The sequence below is a fragment of the Ambystoma mexicanum genome, chromosome 6q, assembly GCF_040938575.1.
Source record: "Ambystoma mexicanum isolate Mex_15411 chromosome 6q, UKY_AmexF1_1, whole genome shotgun sequence".
NCBI classification, from domain to species: domain Eukaryota; kingdom Metazoa; phylum Chordata; class Amphibia; order Caudata; family Ambystomatidae; genus Ambystoma; species Ambystoma mexicanum.
Genome location: NC_090937.1, coordinates 662322677 through 662343951, shown reverse-complemented (window position 1 = coordinate 662343951; position 21275 = coordinate 662322677). Strand labels below are relative to the sequence as shown.

The following is a 21275-nucleotide window of genomic DNA, read 5'->3' as shown; positions in this document are numbered from 1 at the left end:
TTTGTTTGTAGTAGGTTGAACCGGATCCATAGGAAAACATTTCTATAGGTTTTATTTGGAAAATCTTTCTGGTTTAACAGCTGGTTCACTCCTTTTGGGTTTGTTGGCAGATCAACAGTTGATTTGTATTTGCAGGCTAAATCCAATGTTTCTATCCAGTCGGATTCCAAGAGAGTTTTATTTTATTCGGATTGGTCCATTGCTCTTCTGTGCTGTTAATTCTTTCTAGCATACTCTTGTTTTTCTCTCCCCTGTTATTCAGGGTGTTGTTTTTGCCTTTTTCAAGTTCTGAACGGATTATGGTGAACACCGCTGCACGAGTTGGAGCTATAACTTTCCTTTACAGCATCAACATGTTGTGCTCAACTGTGCCTTGCAGAGACATCAAGCCCAATTCGCGCCAATGATTGGCACAGGGGTAGAATTTGGAAGGTTTAAAATGCGTCGCCAGAAATAGCCTTCCAATCTTAGCCAAATTTTTGAAGGCACTTGTGGTAATGCTTCCCTTCCATCGATCAAAGCAGGAACAACCTTGGCCTTGTAAAATTTGATGGTGGGTATGATTGAAAAGCATCTGTATTTCTTATCCACCATTTTGGCCTGAGCCGCCAAATTTCTGATCTTCTCAAAAAGGAAATTCTGCATTTGTTGCTCCACCAAGCTGTTGTTCAATATGATGCCCAAATACTTGAATTCCTTTACCCTCTCAATTTTCACTCCTTCCAGATGCCATTGAAGATTTTCAGATTTCTTGGCCGCCTTTTCAAGGATCATCACTTTGCTCTTATACTTATTGATCTCCAGTTTGTTGTCACTTATGGTTTATATTGAAAAATATTTCCAATGTCTTTTTTTTTTTAAATTGGGGGTTCCCCCCAAACCCTTGTTTTTTTTACCCTTTTTTTAACTTACGAAACAAACAAAAAAACTATAAACAAAAAAAGACATTGAAAAATAAAATTGTCAAAATGTTTTTGACAATTGTTTTTTTAAAAAATGACTGGATACCGTCACTTATATATTTATATTGATTATCTAGTTGCCATTGGAGACCAATAGGAGTTTGTTCGAGAAATATATTATCTTAACATCTCCTAATGAAGGTGGAAACTAGCGAATGTTAACATCTGAGTATTGGTAGTCTCCCAGAGGGTTGGAGCTAAGGGACATCCCTGCTTGACTCCTCTCTGCGTCCTGATGCTCTCAGAGTAGGCCTTCACCATTTAGCCTGATCTTCATACTCGTGTCAGTATAGAGAGCTTGGATCGGCTCCAATATCGATTTTGGACACTTCCACCCAGTGAGTTTTTGCCACAGTCGATCCCGATCGACCTGGTCGAACGCTTCGACCAGGTCTATAAAGAGAATGCTTGGGCTGCCATCTTTTATCTTTTCCTTTAGGGAACTGAGTAGGAGTATATTTGCAGATGTACCAGTATCTCTTACAAATTCTATTTGGAAAGGATCCGAACAGGCTGCCGTTTTCACCCAAGCTTGAAGGTCGTCCAAGCAGAATAATCCAAATAGCTTCCCTATTATATCCAAGGGCGCTATTGGACAATAGTTCTTAGGGCAATCACGTGAGCCTTTCTTGAATATCGGGACCACTGTTGCGCTTTTCCATGATTTAGGTACTGATTTTGACTGCACACATCGTTTGAAGATCTCTGATAGAAGGGGCGACCATCTTTCTTGATGTTCTTTGAGATCGATGTTTCTGATCCCATCGGGCCCTGGAGCTCTGGATCTATTCAATTTGGATATCTTTTTTTCTTTTTATCAGGTTTTCATCATACGGGGCCTTCCAAGGATATTCTGACTCAGGTAATTCCTGGTCATCATTTTTGTTTGAGATAGAGAAGAGACCCTAGAAGTAAGAGATACAAATTTCCTTGCAGACGTTGTTTTGTAAGGCTTCATGCTTTGCTTAAGTTGTTTGCCTTATCAAGGACCAAAAATCCCTAGTTTTTCGACCACTTATTGCTCTTAGCATCTCTTCTGCGTCTGCCTGATAGAGTTTTCTTCTGTGGAACATTATCCAGTTCTTGTAAGCGTTTGATTTTTGCTGCCTTATCAATGCAGTACGCTGCACCACTCTTCAGCGCTCGTCGTCTCGCACGTCTCATTGTTTTCCTTTTTTCAGCAACAAGTTCGTCGAAAACGTGGAGATGTTTAAGCACTTTTTTTTTCCCGAACGATCAGGTTTGTATTGATAATGCATCAATAATGGTTGATAGTCCACAAACGGTTTCCTGTTGATTCACAAATCCGTGTTTGCTAGTTTTTTGTACTGCTTAGTCAGAGAGCTAATGGTAGCGTCTGTTATTTTTAGACGTGTTCCCTTTGAGCTTTATTTGATGTCTATTGTCATTCTCTCTTTTTTCTGTACTACTGATTTCCAAGTGGTTTTGAGAAGATTGTGGTCACTCTTTGCTGTTTTTACCACTTGAAAAGATGTAATGTACGGAAGGAATTCTCTTGATGTGAAAATATAAATCGATGGTTGCACTTTGTCCTTCCCTTTCCCAGGACGGTATTTGTGATTGAGTGGAGTCCAACAAGTGAAGATTGTGAAGATCTCTGGAGGCCATTAGTTTTGACCAGGCGGTTCCTCTAACGTTTGATGCCGTTTTGTTATCTCTCAACATTTTTCTTGAGATGCAGCTTTGCAAATTGCATTCAAGTCACTGCAGACGATTATATAAATTGCTTGATGTATTGTGTAGGCCTCGTCAATGGTCTTTTAAACGCGTTTCAATAAATTCTTTGCTCACTGCTCTCGGGTTCCAATATACATTTATCACTATGATGAACTTTTCCCCCATGACGCCATGCTTGTTGTCAACTTTTGGTTTGCCATACCAGAACTAGCTTGTTGTTGCCAAGTTATCAGGGTTGCCAGCATAAGAGAGTGGCTCACCACGGTTTCTTTTCATTCGAAACCTACTCCAGTTCTGATGGCCGTTATCAATCCCAAAGTGGGCCTCCCCTTCTGCCGCTGGTGAAATGGCAATTTCGTAAACATCCAAGTGCGGCTTTCTCATTAACCATGATTCTTGCAGACATAAAATATCGAATTTCCCCAAATTTATGTCGCTAGGTTTTGTCAAGTGCGAGAATCCTCTTGTATTCCATGAGGCAAAAACCAGAGTGTTAGGTTGGGATTCTTCTTTTAGCCGTTCTTGCCTCTGGTTTTCTGGTTCAAGTTGCTATCTGTATTGGTCTGAAGTCAGGGCCTTTGAGAGCCAAGTCCAGCTTTCACTGTTAATTCGCGGCGGGGTCGATTTGCTTGCTCTCTGATCCCTTATTTTAGTTTCTCCAATTGTTTCCTGTTCAAACGTAATTTTAAATGTGGTTAGCGGGCCATTGGGCTTTCTACCCACCCTCAAAGGATCTTTGTATTGCTCTTCTCTTGTTCTTGCAGTTTCCACAGAGTCAGTAAGGTTGGCAATTCTCCCTGCAGATTTTTGTCGAATATTTTTTCCAATTTAAAGGCTCGATTGGCTTTATTCAATTCTCGCGCTGGGCGACCATCATCTGGTTGGTATGATTTTTTGTCTTTACCAGAATGGTATTTATCAGAATGTCTGTGTCTAGAGCTTCTCTTGTCTACACTTCCCTCTTGCTTGTATCGGTCCCGCTTTTCTCTTCTGTCAACTCAATCGTTTGTTGAGTCCAATCTGTCGTAATTCTGTTTTGTAGCTGTTTGTGCCAACTGGTGTCTTGGAGGCCCTTCCCGGTTCTTTACTGGGCTTTCATGACAGTCTGTTTTTTCATTTTTCATAAGGACCAACATTCCGTGAGCCTCTCCCTTTTTTTCGCTATAGTAAGAAACCCTGGTGACTGAATATAGTCGGTTATGTCTTCGGGCTCCTTCGGTTGGTTTGGTGAAGGACGATCTGTCATTGGTAGATTTTGCTGATGGTCTCGAAGATTTTGTGGAATGTCTGATTCTTCTATTGCGTATTGACTAATTTCCATCAAATCCACGACTGTCTCAGCAGAGCTTCTCAAGGATATAGGTACTCATGTTTCTTGAAAAAAAAAAAGTGTGTAATGTTTGTGTGGCTACACTTTGTTCTTTGTCATCTTGAGTCCGGGGGCCAGTAGTTGGTAAGGCTTTTATCAATTCTTCAGTCACTTTTCGTTTTGGTTTGGCCGACTTAAGTGCTGCCTCTATGTCAACGCTTTGCTTTTGGTCACCTTGCTTCTTTTTTACATTTTCAAAGATTGCAAAATTTCTGTTTGAGTCTTCTATAGTTATTACTCTATGACCGGGCATTGGAGTCTTAGTATTGGAGTCTCTAACTCCAAAACTACACAGCCATTCCTTTTATTTGAAGGATTTTTCTCTGTAAGATCTATCGTTGTTAAATTAGGATCTTTTTTACTTTGAGTGGAAGTTATCGTTTTTGGTATTACTTCTTTGTATAGGGTTGCCCCTGTAGTTCTTCCATTTTCAAGTCGTCTGTTATTATTCACTCCTATTTGAGCGGCTTGTTGATGTTGGTCTTCACTCTGCCTATTGTTGTAAGAAATGCTGGCTTCTGTGCAGAACATTTCCTCAGATTGTACTGTTTGTTTGGAATTTCTTTGAGTGATTTCTTCACAGTCAGTGACGGACCCTTGATGTCTTGTAATTGGTTTGACTTGTTCTTTAGCAGTTATGTATCCATCCAAATGAATACGTTTAGTATGCATTAAGGCTATCAATGATGAATGATCTCTTAATGTATCGTTGATTGCCTCATATAATTTGGAGAAGGGCGCTAAGGCTATAGTCACAGTAGACATTGTTAGTAGGTACGTTTTTTTTGTGGGGCTATCTTTATGCATTTGAATCTCTGATGTTCTGGGTCCTCTACATTGCGGTGTTACATTAGATGTGCAAGATTCCACACTTAAATTGTGGGAACTTAACTCCTTCACTGTATTTCGATGGGCTTGGGTGGCTACTTGGTGCCGGGCTTTCGATCTCCTTGCCTGATCGACCCCTTCTTGCTCATCAGTGCTCCTCCTAGGTCTCCGATCTTCACTAGATTGTCTAGGTTTTGAGAAAGAGGTCTGTGTTGACATTGATGCCTTTTGGGGATCCGTTGAATGGGTGACGGGAAGCGATTATTTTCCGATGCTGTTGTCGTTTGGGTAATCCCGATGGATAGGAGGCTCCAGCTCTTTTGAACTTGATTGAGTAGAGTGGTTGTCTACTGGCTCTATATCCGGCTCTGATAAAGTGGCCCTGCAACTTTGTTTTTTTGTGGCACTGAAATAATGAACTGATTTTGTAGATTATTTCATGGGGCTTATGTTCTGAAAAGATTTAGTGCCATCTGAGATGGGTGATCTTCCAAAGTGCCATTTTCTGTTATCAAAAGAAAGCGATTTTATGAAGGGCTGAATCATATTGCTGGTTGAAGGTGAAGAAAGAGCACTCTCTCTTTCTCAGTTGCTTCAACTACGTCCATTGGGTCTTGGACTTCTTCCATGAGTTCTGCATCAGAGGTTTTGCCATTGTTGGTGTTTCCTGCACTATCAGACCCCTTTTTCTTTTTTTGGAAAAAGTATTTTGCCATGGGGTTTGGAAGGGTCTGGCATGGGGGCATCTTTTTCTGTAAGATTCTAGGTCTCGTATTTATTGTTTTCCTCCCTTTTGATTTCTGTGTTTTGTATGTTTTTTTCTGAAAGCGTTTTGGAGTTGAGGTTGGCTTTCTCTTTTGATTGTAAAGAAGTAGGCGTGCTTTTTACACGGGGAGGGTTAGAAGAGCAATTTCCATAGGATGCTCCTCATTAGAGTCCTTAGTGTGTGGGCTGCCCATTTTCATGGAGAGTGAGAGAGCCTAGTCATCGCCGTGTCGAGGAGACGGGGCCCTATCAGGCGCAAATTCTCTTCTGTCCTCCGCCTCCTCCTCATCATCATCATCCTCAGACACGTTAAAGGGGATTTGTGCCTGGCCTTTAGGATCTTTCATTAAATTGTAGTCATGGTCTTAGACTTGCACTACTTTGTTTTGTTGTGCGTGCATGGTTGGTGAATGGGTTACCTTTTTCACTAATTTCATTCTCTGGTACATTTGTCAACGGTCCCTTTTGGCCATCGGTCTGTTCACGCCCATTGGGACCGCCCTCCACACTCGTAATCCGTTGGTCCCGCCCGCTGCTCAGATGTTCCATTTCCGGTGCAGGGGACATCAGGGGCCCGCCCGCCGCACACAGTGCGGCCGAGAGGGTGTTCTCTACCGTGACCACGCCTGTCCACATTCGGGGGGTGAAGCCTCAGTAGCTGGTAAGATCATTTTGTGAGTATGTGGCATATTTTGTATACTTTCAATCCTACCTGTGTCCTTGTGTACGGTAGGTTTGTTGAGCAACGCAGCTGGTAGTGTGGTTTCGTTGGACGATGGAAGGCTCGTCACAGCCGGTGTAGATGAAGGCTTGAGATAATTTCTATCTTCTTACATTGTAAGGTTCGCCTCTGAAGGCTCCATCGAAGGAGGGTCTGTTGAAAGAAGCCTGGTGCTATGTGATTTTAAACCAGGTTTAGTCTTTTTGTGCATTGCTGTCAACAATGTCATAGACTGCCAAAGACTGCAGCAACTCAGCTGCCAAATCCACACCCACTCCGCGGCAGAATGGAGTTTTTGTAGAGGGAGTCCCACCTGCAGCCCAATCAGTGGTAATAGTGGAAAGACTCCACAACAGGAACACAGGGACACACCCCAAGGGTAGACTGCCAAAGACTGCAGCAACTCAGCTGCAACTCCATGGCCGCTCTGTGGCAGAATTGAGTTTTTATAGAGGAAGCCCCACCTGCAGCCCAATCAGTGGTAATAGTGGAAAGACTCCACGACAGGAACACAGGGACACACCCCAAGGGTAGACTGCCAAAGACTGCAGCAACTCAGCTGCCAACTCCGCTGAGTGGATTACCGTAGAGAATATTTAGAGAGTATTGTCCGCCGAAGGACGAGCCAGAGAGGGAGTCGGAGTGCTCTGCAGGTGCAGTGATAAGGGGTCCTGGGAGAATGCATGGAGAGGGAAGCAGGGTTTTTCTACTTCCAATTGGTTTTTTCCACTCTTTGCTCCCTTCCACTTGTGATCTGCTCTTCAGCCGAGGGCAGTCATAACTGAGAAGGGCAGGGTCATGCCCCCATAAAGGGAAGAGGTTCCCCCTCTGTGAAGATAGTTAAAATCTGGACCCCAAGGTGATACAGTACCGCTGAGAGGGAGTTCCGCTCCAGACCCCGTTGTTGCGTGTGATCTCTTTCCTTATCTGTTCTGGGACTACGCAGTGTTGTATGGGCCAAGATGAAGGTGTCTTCTGCTACATTAACGGTGATGAACTCTTTTTCTATGTTTTTATATGACTGACTATGTGTGTATTTTGTGTGTGATGTGTTCATATATATAAGGTGTGAATAAAGGGGCCTATAATGAGCCATTTACATTTCTTACCATTCCTAATGGTTTACGGGTGACTTCTTGCCTGTCCGAGTCCAATCACTTGTTTTGCCAGGGACCGGGGAGTGATAAGTCTAAGGCTCTCCCCATGTGGCCAAGCAAACGCAAAACAACGTGGCCTCAATGTAGAGCAAAGAACTTGATCTTGAATCTGAAATTGTGCTGCAGGTCCACACACTGACAACAAAGAATACTTTCCAAGAAATGTACAATCTTCTTCAGGAAATGGCCTCAAGTCCTGGGGATCTAGAAGTAAGGATCCTCCATGTAAAAAAATGTCTTTTTGAGTTAGACTGGTCTAAAACTTTAGATACAATGAAGACCAGGTCGTATTATCATGAGGCTTTGCAGTTTGCTACTAAAAGAATGCCACGTAAAATGTACTTGATGCAATTTCCATGCTGCAAGCTGAGAGAATTATATATGAGGTTTAAGTTAAATCAGATACATACCTTGGAGCATATTTCAAGGTGGGATAAAGGAACAGTGATCAATGTAGAGTCCCTATGCCGTTTCTGTAATGATCAGTCACAAACCGAGTCATTGAAACACCTGGTTATTTATTGCAAGAACTTTGAACTCGCACGATGCGATCTTATAGGAGTGTTAAAAATGGGTAACACTTGCAGTGCTAGAAAATGGTGCTGGACGAATATGATGTGGGGAACATCTGTCAGCACTATAATTGCACTTACTAAATTTCTCGCAATGTTAGTAAATGAACTTGAAAAAAAAGATGCTTTCAATGTAGTATAACTGACACTCCAGGAATTTTAGTAGTAACACTATTAACAGGTGGTAGGATAAGCACTGTTTTAATTTTTTAACATTTTTATGTATAGAGAACATTATGTAACATATTTGTAAATTGGTGGTTTTGTTTTTGATATTTTAAAATGTATGAATTGATTAATGGAATTGTTTGTATGTTGTAAACGTGTGTTAAACTAATAAACAACATTTACATAAAAAAAAATACTTTCCTTTTTAAGGGGAAGTTGACATATTTCTCAGATTCAGATATTTTCATGCAGAATTACTTTAGAATGGGTCTGTGGTTAGGAAGAGTACAATCATATCAATAAATGCACATATATCCTATTCAGCTTCTGGGCATATATCTGCCGATTCATTAAATGACTGTTCATTAATGTTCACAATATACAATGACTAAGAGGACCCTCTATGGGTATTACAGATATCACTCCTTTCAAGAGTTGTAAATAAAGACACAATCTACCCTCATGAAATGGGTCATCTTGGACGCACACTTTTAAAACGCAACAAATTAGGAGTGACTCAATGCTTTGCTAATCAGTGGAGGCACCACATGAGAATTTCAAAGCTGTATCTCCCTAAGGTGGGGAGCTATGACTACACCTTAGCAATGGCTGGTAATTACTTCAAAACATGAAGTCATTAAGCTTGCTGGTAAACAGCAATTTACTTTATGCTTTCAAACAGTTGCTTATGAACAGTTTCTCTATAGCATCACATATGAGGCACATATCCTCCATGCCATAATAGCTGGTGACATATCACTTACCACCATTGCCACCATTTAAAGCCAAGATTGAAGGCGGGCCTGGAATTTCCACTTCATACTTCAAATCCGAGCCCTAAAATTAAGCAAAAGGAAAGCACAAGTAAATAAATGTGACAAACACAGTGATTAATTCATATCTCTTGACAAATGAACGAAAAAGATTTACATTGAAGTGTGTCAAATGTAGCAAACACTACATGCAGTGCAATACAGTATGTCACTTTCAAAAGGTTTAGTACAGTGTCAGGATAGTGGGAGGGTTTCAAGTGACCTTCCTACATTTTGTTCAAACAAAAATCTCTTGGACACAATCAAAGGTCTCTGAGGCTTGTATCCTCGGTTTGTAGTCATAGACATACAGGATACCCCTTTGCCTGTGTCTTAGACCCTAATGCAATGGCAGGGTACTTGGTAGTATCAGGAGTGGGCTTTGTAATCATTTTTACTCCAGGAAGTTAGCCTTTAGTGCTGAACCCAGCTCGCAACTAGCTCCCTAAAGAGTCACAAAGTTCTCAAGGTATGACGACTTCCCTCCGATCCCTGAATTTTTTCACATTCTCCTTTCCACCTCTTCAATGTTACAACATGTTTTCACACCTCCACCCAACCTCCTGTCACAACTCCTCGGTTCAGAGTGTGGCTACCACTCTAGAATGCTTTCCTGATCTTTGTTTCCAACCTTCTACTTCTTAAACGCCTCCTTTTCCGCAACCCTCCCTCCAAGCTCCTTTTTGACACACTTCTGTCTCCTGTCCAAGATATCCTCCAACCACCTCCTAAATACACCCCAGACCCTCAAGTCTACTTCCCTCTCATCCATAATGCAGTCTTTAAGACCCTCCTCTTCCTCTCTTTTAACCCTCCTAACCTTCCGACCACACTCTTCCTTTACCTTGAGGTCACCTCCAACCTCAGCCTTAATACTCTCAAATCTCTATGCAAATATCTCCTTTCTACTTCTTCCTCCTTTCACATCTCCTTTAGCTCTCTCTCCAACCACCTCACTCCAGTTGTTGCACCACACCCCCTCCTTACTCTTCAGCACCTCTTTACTCACCTCCAGCTCCCTCTCCTCTCTAGCATCCGCTCCCCAGACTTCACCCTGCTCCAGCTCCTTCCCCCTTCTTCACCAGCCTCAAAAATTCCATCGCCAAACTCTGCTCTTCAGCTCCAAATATATCTACTGTTATGCCAGGAGCTGGTCTTTAAACAGGGTTTGGTCTGAATTGCTGAATCAGCCTGATTGGCTGGAGCAGTCACGTGATGGATCTGAGCAGGTTCAGTGGCAGGGGGCACAGGGGCTACATGTGCCCCCTGGAGAAAGTATTTAAAAAGGGTAGCCACCATCTTGGACTGTATTCTGGAAAGCCCTTTCTGCTAGCTGGGCGGCAGCGGCTGTTCTCGCTCCCTCAGTCTGCTGCTGGAAGGCTTCTCCCCTCCCCTGGGGGTTGTTTTGTGTCTCTCTCCTATTTCCAGCAGGTTTATCTGGGAGCTTCACTCAGGTTGGGGTAAGTGCTTGGAGTTGGCGGGGGAGAGGGAAAGGTGGAGAGTCCAGGAAAAAACTCCCTCTGTATGTCCGTTTGATGCATGGGTGAGGGAGGCACTTCCTTCAGCTACCAGGATATTAAATGGGCAAGGGTTAGGAGTTTTACATGCTTGTCTCATTTGAGGGGGCGTTAGAATCACTTCCGTGAGTTGCTTGGGTTTTTCCCATAGTCTTCCTGATCCCAACTTTGTAAATTTGTTATTATGTTTATGTCCGGGTTTTCCTTCTGGAGTAGAGAGGGATTATGGAAGATAGTCTTTCTCCTAGGTCTGTTGACCGAGCCCAGGTAAGGTGGATTAGAGACATTTTCCCTATTGTCTCTCTTGGCTTTAAGGACTAATTTAGGATTTCCTAAGGGTTTTCCTCACTCCAAATTCAAAGCTGACCCTCTAGATTAGGTGGTCAAGGGTTTCCCTCTGATCAAGGGGGGAATTATGGGAGACATAGTTCTTTTAGTGCTCGATTATTTGTCTTTCATAAATGGGCTCTGTGAACAGGCTTGTGGATATCGCTGGTCTCAAGGACCTAATGATGGTATCTCCAGGTCCATGTGATGACTGTGACACACAAAGCACACCAGTATGAAATAACAGTCACTGACAAATGTAAATGTCCGTCTGTCATTACGAAATGTTCCAGAAGCACAACAGCTGATGTAAAGATACAATATATTGTAATAGAAAAATAACTATATGATTCTCATTTTATGGGTTGTTAGTTGGAGATGAGGTTGATAGTTATTGAAACATCAGTGAGTGATATAGTATGTGCGGACTGTGTTCATTTCCCATATAGTGTGCCTACTTGATACCCATTTAAAGGGGAAGACGTAAAGTTGGCTAAAATACGGCCGTTGTGAATTTTTATATGTCAACAATGGAACACTTTGGGCTCAAGGTATATATTATCAGATGTTTTGGTGTTATTAAGTCCCTGATTGGGACTAAATTCACGGTATTTTATTAAAGATAACATTTTGTGAAATATTGACGTATTGCATCAATAGAGTGATTTATGAAAATATGGTGTACGCATATTTTTTACTATGGCTAAATGTTTTTTATAGATTGCAATAAGGATCGATTCAAGATCCACTCATACCAGGACTAGTGGGGACGGTTGTTTACATTTTTGAGAAGAGCTACACCAATGAGTTACTGGACAGAAACATGTTGGGTCATATATAGAATGCAACAAATGCATTTTATATTGATAATTATATGTTAGATGTTGATGTTTTTCAATCTTGAATGTGTAATGTTTGTTTCTTACTTTACATCTATGTGTTTTATGTAATCGTCCTGTTAAAAACCTGGTTTTAGGGTTATTAAGTCTGAGTATTTATTAACACAGTTTTTATAAGAACTATGTCTTTTTTCTAAATAAAAATGCATTTTCTTATGAATTAGCCATTGTGTGATATCATATTTTCTTTACATAACAACTAGGTCTGTTTTTCCTTATATATTATAAAACATTGTTGTGGTGTCCCCAGACAGTGGAAAACAGTAGGTTTGTGCAATAGACCTTTCATGGGGTATGTTTGTTGATGATTACCTCATGTGTTTGATTGTCATACAATACTGGCATGCATGGGGAATGATGCAATGGTCTTGAGACGTCTGACAAAAGCTAATGGATGTCAGTGAGTTGAAAGGTCTAAGAAGGGGCCAGGCTAGAGTGCTGAAGGACCTGGAAGCACTATCAAGTGAGCTGGACACTAGATCCCTGAAGAACGGGTTTAATTCCTTATCTGTGGTGTCTTGGCATAAGTGTTGTGAATCACTTGCCACCTCTATTATACTACACACCTCCTATATGAATAAAGGTAGGATGGAGCCTGACCGAGGCAGTGGGGTATCGGTGGTCTTGAGCAGGTCCCAGCTACAGGCCGTTGAGTGGTAGCGAGTTCGCTGGAGGACAGGAGGCTGGGGAGAGCAGAGGCAATCCAAGGTAGTTCTTGGCACTTCTCTTGGCTGAAGAAACTAGCGGATTCAAGTGAAATCCCCTTGGAATGTATGGTCAGTTACTGTGCTGGCTTACTAGTATCGTTTCCAGTCCACTGCAGTAGGTATTATAATGTCTCTTCCAGTTACTGCACTGGGCTCCCTAGTGTCCTTTTCACAGTACTGCACTGGGTTTTCTACTCCTGCACCTTTCAGTGGTTATTGCATGCGTCTTGTAAGCCAAATCAAGGGTTTACTAATCCTGCTTTTGTGTCTTTCAACAGCACTGGGTTTTCTAATCCTTCTCCTTCTGCTAGTCTTCCGTGCATGCAATCATTCTGTGCATGCAATCTTAAAAACGGTTATTGTGTAACACTAGTAAACCAAGTCAAGCTGTACCTAATTCTTGCTTTTCTCCCACTAAACAGATCGTGAAACTATGTGTTCAGATGAGGAGTTTGGTGTGGCAAAGTCAGGAACCAAACAAGGTACGTTTTACATTGTAGAAAAAAAGTCTCTTTTCCTTACTGTAGATTGAATGAAACCTTCTTTTCATCTTTGCAGGTGTTGCTGAGGATCACTAGGCACACAAGCTGTTCGGGACGAGGCAAGATCCAGGTGCAGGCAAGCGTGTTAGAAGTCCAAAACGCTAAGCGCGGGTGTGGCAGTGGGTGTGACTAAAAGCCTCGTTCCTAAAGTTGCCCCTGTGAGTTCAGAAGTCTCATGTGGTTATGGGGGCTTCTGGGGGGATGTAGGCCCCAGCCTCCTGCCACTCCATTGCCTCACTAGGACAGCCCATTTGGCCACGGTGTACAGTATGTATAGAATTGAGGTGGCAACTAACTTTTATAGCTGGCTAGTAGGTTGCAACTTCTGCCCACTGGTATAAGCATATAGTTTAATCAAATATATGCTAGGATGAGGATTTGAAGACAATGGGCCTCCTTACGGGTCCGGCGGTAACCCTGCAGGTTCTACCGGCGGGTTGCCGCTGGACCCGTAATATTTTACCGGCACCTGACTTCCCAGTGCCACAGGCTCATGAGTCCTGCGACACAGGAAGTCAGGCGCCAGCAAATTGTAAGTCCCCATTCCCATAGAGTCCTATGGGACTCTATGAGAGTGGGGACACAGAAGAACCAGCACCGTTGGCAACAGTGCTGGTGCTTCCGTGAAGAGTCTGCCAACCGTGGCCGCAGCGCCCAGCAGGGTACGACCTGTTGGGCACAGCAGCCATGACAGGCAGACACTTGCCCTATGCTTAGGTGGGATTTCCCCATCTAAAGAAAACTTAGAATGGTCTACGCCAGGAAGTCCAAAGTAAAACATTGGTCTGTGTACAAAACCTATACTTGCCCTCAGAACTAATTGTATACAATGTGTAGGGATGTCAGCATCAAAAAGGAATAGTGTTTCAAGTAAAATTCAGAGCTTCTTCTAGCTCTCTGGCTTGTAATTAGCTGCCCTTCCCCCAGTTCAAAGTATTTTATCAAATATAGGGGTTCACTTCCCAGAGTTCAAATCTTACAGCTTTCAGAACAGAAACAAAGGGGTTTTCTTTTCCCAAATTTCAAATCTTCCAGCTTTCAAAACAGAAAGAAAGGGGTTTTCCTTTCCCAAAGTTCGAATCTTCCAGCTTTCAAAACACTTGATTTAAGTATTACAACGAAGTCTTTGCACAACACAAGCTTCTTTATAGGTATTTTTCAGTGGCTTTTCCATTCAGGGCCACCCGGTCTAGGCAGAGTTGTCAGACCACCCGGTCCGGTCCACCCATTACAGGTCACGCAAACGGTACCCTTCCTTGATTGCTTGTCCTTTGGAACCAGTCCACTGCTTCTCCTCAGCAGTGAGGTTGCCTCAGTCAGCTGTGTCACTCTACTGACACAGTATTATGGCTTGGTTAACCGCCTCGTACTTCTTACGCCTCCTTATATTGCCTTGGCTCTTGCCAAAATACACAGCTTTGCCACCGTTGTAGGGGTAAACCTTTTCTGACACTATGTGGTGGCTAGTTTAGCCACCTTACGCTTGCTCCACCTTCTGGTGATTCCTTGATCCTCGCCAATGCTAGTCTCCTTATAAAATACAGTTCTTCGCACTCTCTTTGCTGTGACAAGCGTTGGTTTTCTCATGCCCTGCATTCAACTCCTGGTGCTCACATGGCTTTGCTAGCACTAGTTTACAGTTAATGCAGTTCATTATTTCCATGTGGTTCAAAACTTTCCTTTCAGTAAAGTACACAATTGTACTGAAGTGAGGACGTGCTCAGGTTCATCACACTAGGCACAGCCTAACGTGACCAGACTCTCCAACCTCATGCAAGAACGCACAGTCTTTTACTTAGTACATAGGATTCACATGGCATTTACCATAATGAACTATACCTCACTCTAAATCGACAGTATATGATCAACAGAACACTTGCGACTCAGTTCCAATACCTTTATAGCACACAAGGAGGGATTGGATGAACATCGGTTGGGACAGGTGCAAATTAAAAACAGACCACTTGGAAATATAGTGTGGAGATAGAGGTCTCCCCCCATCAACTGCAGGCACTGGGACTGGTTGTGATGTCCTTGTCCCACCACCCCGCCATGCAGTTCACCTCTCCACAACATTATTTGCAGGATTTGTTTCTCTCGCTCTTCTCTATGCTCGCTAATTACTTGAAAGTAAATGAGGACGCTGGCCGAGGATTTACATGCTCCCAACGTCAACTTTGAGTCGAGTGGGACCTTCATAGCCTACATGCAGCTCCCCAGCACCATTTCCCTTGCTCGCCGAGAATTGCTTCCTTCCTTCTTCCTACATGTTTACTGAGCACACATTTCCTGCATCTACAAATTGTCTGATGCTTGTGGAAAGCAGATCTTCCCTACAGAAAACTGCTTAAACTATCTGCTGCATGTTTTCTATGCTTTCCTTGTGTTGTAGTCTACGCACCCTGGTCAGAACACCTTCACCTAACCCTGAGTCTGTAGCTTTCAACAATAGACCCAAAACAGGAGATTGGGGTGGGGGAGACAGAAACTGAGGCTTCATTAAGGCAGCAGTGCTTTGGGATCGCATTGCAGAGCGAGCTGTTCCCACGGCCAACCAAATCTCCTTACCCTAACCAGCCCAATTCCACAGTGGAACTTTAACACACATATGGCGGCATATTCCAAAGTGTATTCTATATAAACATGTACATTGGCCGTAAAGAACTACATGTTCCAAAACGTACTTTGCCACACACAGGGAAAGAAGACCCATAAGAATAGGGTTCTCACAATCCATGCAACCTCACAGAGTACAGTGGTGTGAAAAGAAGACACATCTCAAAGCATTTGCCTCACTGGATAAGACTATAAGCTGTTGCAACTGTGGTCAGCTCCTCAGCCTTCTGATAATAAGGCCACTCGCCAAGGTTGTTCAGTGGTGCAGAGAAGGCTGACCATTTCGAGGCAAGTTTCAAAACCGATAGTTATTTCCAGTAAATTGATCAATGACACTCCAGTTGAAAACCATGGCCTAAAAACATGAACCTCCAAAACTGCACTAGTCCTATTCAATGGTAAAGTAGTCCAAAACATCTTGAGAGATACAGGCTACAGATCCCTGCTAAACTAATATTTGCAACCTAAACCAAAAAGTGTACAGTTTCCACTTGCTACAATTTTACAGAATGAAATACAGGGCTTCTTATAGTTGAACATAGAAACTAAGTAGCTGGTCTTCATTTTGTGTGCTTTTTAAAAAAACATTCATACGCCATTTTGTGTTTTGAAACAAAGTAGGTACAGAACAACATCCAGAGCAACCCATGTCCTTCCCCCTCCCTCTCGTGGAAAGTGCCGCCACCCCTCCCATCAACACATCTCTTGCCATTTCCCACAGAATTGCTCATGTTTGTGGGTGCAACCTTTGTCTCCGTATACCCGCTGCTCCATCTCACAGCAATGATCTACTCCCTCCAGCCACGTGGGAAACCCTGGGGCTGTCCCACTTTCCCAATTTGCAGCAATGTCTCTCTTGGTCAACATCAGCGCTGCCTTTATCAAGCATAACTCCTTGCAAGTGAAGTCTGTTTATCCCCATATGTACAGCAGACCAAACCTTGGACAGTTTGGTATCGGTTTCCCCACTGCCTCCCCCACAGATTCCCAGACTATCCCCCCAAAACACTGTAGCCTAGGGAAAGCCCATGTAGTATGAAAAAAGGTGTCCACCTCCGCGCACCTCAGATGGGGTCCATTGCTCTCCCCCTCTTCCCCATCTTCTGGAGCCTGACCCTGATGAAGTACGCCCTGTGCATTAACAAACTGAACCAGTCGGAATTTACTGGAGACCCTGGCTTCCCTTGCTGAGCCCAGAGCCCCCATCCAATCCTTTGCAATTGCCCCAGGTCCCTTTCCCACTGTTCCTTAAGCTTGTTCAGGGTAGTGGCGGCGAAGTTGTTGATCACCTGGTAGAGTGTGGTGACCACTCTCCCTGGCAGTTTCCCATCTAAGAGGTTTGCTTCCAGCAGTGAGTGTTCAGGGAGGTCCCACTCCTCTCTACCCTCGTAACTCATGGTGTGGTGCAACCGTGTATAGGTGAATTGTTCATTATCACCTAACCCGTGGGAGGCCTATAGGCAGCAGGAGATTGTGTTCAATAATGTGTTTCATTTGTAGTACACCTGCTGCGGCCCACCTGGTCTGTTTGCCTAGTTTCCCCAACTTCGGGGAGGTCTCTGTTCCCCCAAATATATGCCTGCTTGTCACCACCCCACCCATCCTATCGCCTCTAGGGCTGCGGACCATGCCTCAGTCGTGCACCCGCCAGGCGGCGGTAATGCACTCCTATGCGGGTCCCCATAAAGCAGGAGCGCCGGTGGGTAGTCACCCATGGTATGTTTCTCCACTTGGATGTGAGAAGCCCCCTGGTCGTTCACAGCCACTAACTGCGAGGCCCAGTATTATTTCCTGATGTCTGGTAGCCCCAAACCCCCTCCCCCAGACCGATCTGACCAAGGTGGACAGTGCCACTCTCGGCATCTTATTGCCCCATACCGCCTCTCTCTCTGTATCCCCTCAATGGGGCGGAATATTTTGGCTGGGATCTTCACAGGCTTATTCTCGAGGATGTGCAGCATCCTCTGGAGAGTCAGCATCTTAAATAAATTTGTGTCCAACAGTGTCTACAATGGAAGGGTGTTCCAATGAAGGACGTCCGCCTCGGCTCTTGCCAGTACCAGGTCTAGGTTGTTCTGGAGGAAGGTGCGATTGTCCAGGTCTATGTGGACCCCCAGATATTTAATCATCCCCTGCGCCACTGCTAGTGAGCAGTCTTGTGGCACTGCCTCCCACCCCCCACTCACCGGCAGCAGTTCCGATTTATCCCTGTTGACCCACAGGCCACTGAAGTTCTGAATTCCCGTATTAGTTCCATTACCACTGGGCCAGAGACCCTGGGCTCGCCCAAGTAGATTCGAATGTCATAAGCATAACTTTGTAGGGGGCGCTGCTGAGCAGCAATGCATATTGCTGCTTAAACAGACGGCTGCGTATCATTTAAAATCCTGTCTAAATAATATCCTCTTTTCCAGCATCGCAGAGCATTCCATGCAGTCATCTAATCCCTTAGGACGGTGTCACCGCACTGGCTGAATTCATGCAGATCTATCCCTGCGAAATACATTTTTGGAGGTGGCGCGCACCGGCGTGAGGAGAGGCCAAAGACCCTGCTCTGAGCAGGAGGCCTGGCAGAGTCTAAGACGCCGGCACGCAACTGATGCTGCAGCAGCCACTACTGGTGGCGCGGTCCGTCCACTGATCTGAGCGAATGGCGGTGAGGGACCAGGGACCAGGGCTGCGCTGTGCTTTGCTTTCCTTGCTTCGAGATAATTTGCGGGAAGGCAGCAAAACATCTTTTCAGAGGCGGGGTTGTGCAACCTGGCAGGTTGCGGCCCCTACCATATTGCCCCATACGTCCTGCGCTGGAATCCCCCAGCCGGGGGTTTAGTGCTGCAGGTGTTCAACATGGATCGCTACATGACCGCAGTGCAGGCGGGCTTCGCCTCAGTGAATGCCAAGCTTGATGATATTGTTGTCACCACAAATTCTTTGCACGCAAAATTAGATTTAAAAAGTGGCAGAATCACAGGGGTAAAAAAAACAGGTGGGTGGACTAGAGGATACCGTGGGAAAACACGGCCAGGATCTTCGAGTCATTAGGAGGGAGCTGCAGGCAGTTTTCACGAAATGTGACGATTTCTGAATCCTGCTCCTGCAGAAAAAATGTCAGGATAGTCGGGATCTCCGAGAGGGCAGTGCAGGGGCAGATGGAGCTCTTTGTACAAGCCTGTTGAAAACCATGTTTGGCGGCGAGAAATCTTCAGCTTAGTTTTTGGTTGAAAGGGCCCATCGCTCGCTGGCCCGGTCTCCGAAACTAGGGGTGCTGCTGCATACAACCACTGCCAGATTGTTAAACTAAGCAAAACAAAAGAGGTGATGGCTGGAAAGTTTAGAATGAATCTCAACCTCTGGCATTGCTCTGGGCAACCTTCCAGACCATCATTCTTCACCTGCCAAGCCATTACAAAAGGGGAAAGACCATATGCAAATCACACTTGGTCCCACCTCAAAAAGGGTCAGTCCAGCCCAAACTGCTTGGCCACATCCCTTCTGCACGAGACCACAAGCATCCCCAGACATGCATCAGACGTGTTGGGCAATCATTGAGGAGTAGCTTGGGTTATAGTTTGTCTCACTATGTGAGAGGGTATGCACAGATGTGGGTCCGTTGCTCGCTGCGCCATAGGGAACCAAGCTGCACCTAACTGAGGAGGGCCAGCAAGGCTGAAACATGTCTGGGGTTGCAGAGGGCACCTGCTCTAGTAGTTCGGGCTGGGCTGCTACCATTGGTGGCAGTGCCTGACTGATGTGCATTTGGATGGACCCCTTTTGCAATGGCGCAGACGGGCAAAAGAATTGTGGCGTGGAAGGTTGCCCATAGCAATGCCAGTGGTTCAAATTCATTCAAAACCTTCCACCCATCACTTTTGTGGTTACAGGCTGTTGAACTACCACGACCGCAATCTGTTTCTGAGGCTGGCATGCAAGAAAGGAGCGTTACAATACGAATCAGCCCTGAGTGCACATAACCCAGATTTCTCTTTGGGGGTCCAAGTGGCCAGATGCACCTATGACCACGTCAAACGTCTACTACATGAGCAGCAGGTATCGTATGCCATGATGTTTCCAGCTAAACTGTGCATACCCAATGGTGGGAGAGTGCACTTCTTTGAATCTCCAGAGGAAGCTGTGGCATACATTGAACGATCTATACCTGTCCCACCAGAGCGGGGTCCAGATACTGGCCGATAAGACCGAGAATCCTCAACGGTGCAATTGTCGTCTGGTGACTGAGCTTAGGTTTGGCTGCTGCCACGAATATCCTTGCTGGGTGGCAACATGCCCTGTTGAGTACTTAAGGATGCTATGCTGTAAAGTTTCACAATCTATATTGTTTGGTTGAAGTTCGCATCGTGCTCCCCGGAGTACATTGGCATGATATGGGATACACTGCTAAGTTGGTGTGCATGGGGGGGTGGGCGGCGGGGCAGGGTGGTAATGGGACTGGGTTCAAAAACTTAAGAGGTTGATGGTCGTACTGTTGGTAATTACACATCAGTTATTGATGGGCACAATGGCAAGGTTGACACATGGCAGGTGATGGGGGTAGGGAGGGGAAGTGAGAGTGGTCTCTCGATAATGCTATTGACGTGGAATGTACATGGGCTCAACAACCCGGTTAAGGCCAGGAAGATACTAACCTATGGAGATAGGCAGGTACCCAACATACTTATGCTCCAGGAAAAACCTGCTCTGGGAAGAGTGCACAAAACATTTGCACGAAAATGGGTCCCCCTGAGATTCTACACGGACTATTCCCCGCAGTCACTCCGAGTTCTCACTCTTATACATCATTCTCTGGGGTTTCAGGACTCAAGGAGCATTGTGGATCCACTGGACCGCTATGTCATAGTCTAGGGAGCCCTGGCAGGAAGTCTGGTGATACTGGTGAAAACATATGGGCCAAACATTGACGACCCGGAGTTCTACAGGCAGATCTGAGACACACTGACATCTACTGAGGGGGCAGCTATAGTTTGGGTGGGGACCATTCTGTATAATCAAATGGATAGAACATCGGGTGCTCCACGGGTGCTGACCACGGCGGCCCAGACTCTACATCATTTCCCACTGCTCGATGTGTGGTGGGAGCTGCACCCGCATGCGAGAGAATACACGTATTAATCGACAGAACATGACTCTGGGTCACGTATAGATCTCTGGCTGCTTGCCGCCGAGTGTATGTCAGCGGTACAACACTGTCAAATATGCCTGCGCACATTTTCTAACCATTCCCCGGTGGTGTTATCAATATTGTTTGCTCTCTGCCCTAGGCCACGGTCACTTTGGAAAATAGCCCCTGCTATGCTGAAGGATGCTAAACTGGTGGAGACGTTACATGGCAGTATTGCTGAATTCTTTTAAATAAGCAAAGGTTCAATGCAGCTGAACTCTACGATATGGGAGGCGTTGAAGTTGTGGGTGAGAGGTGTGCTATTGTCTACATCTGTGAGGGCTCTTAAAGACCTCAGGCGGGAATTACAGGAAGTTGAGACGCAATTAAGGGGGCTGGAAAATTAACATGGTAGGGCACGGGAGGGAACTGTGTTAGGTCTTATCCAGAACAAGCTGGCACAGTTCCATGAGCTGGCTGACTGAGAATTATTATATAT

General features: G+C 44.8%; 1 protein-coding gene across 4 annotated transcripts in view; it reads right to left on the bottom strand.

The window, feature by feature from the left end:
• Window positions 1–21275, bottom strand: part of BBS7 (Bardet-Biedl syndrome 7) — a 1458886-nt gene that overhangs the window by 1216212 nt on the left and 221399 nt on the right. For all 4 annotated transcript variants that reach the window (XM_069631158.1, XM_069631157.1, XM_069631160.1 and 1 more), the window contains one exon: window positions 9005–9077. In XM_069631158.1, coding sequence (XP_069487259.1) covers window positions 9005–9077 — 73 coding nt within the window. The remainder of the gene's footprint in view (window positions 1–9004; window positions 9078–21275) is intronic.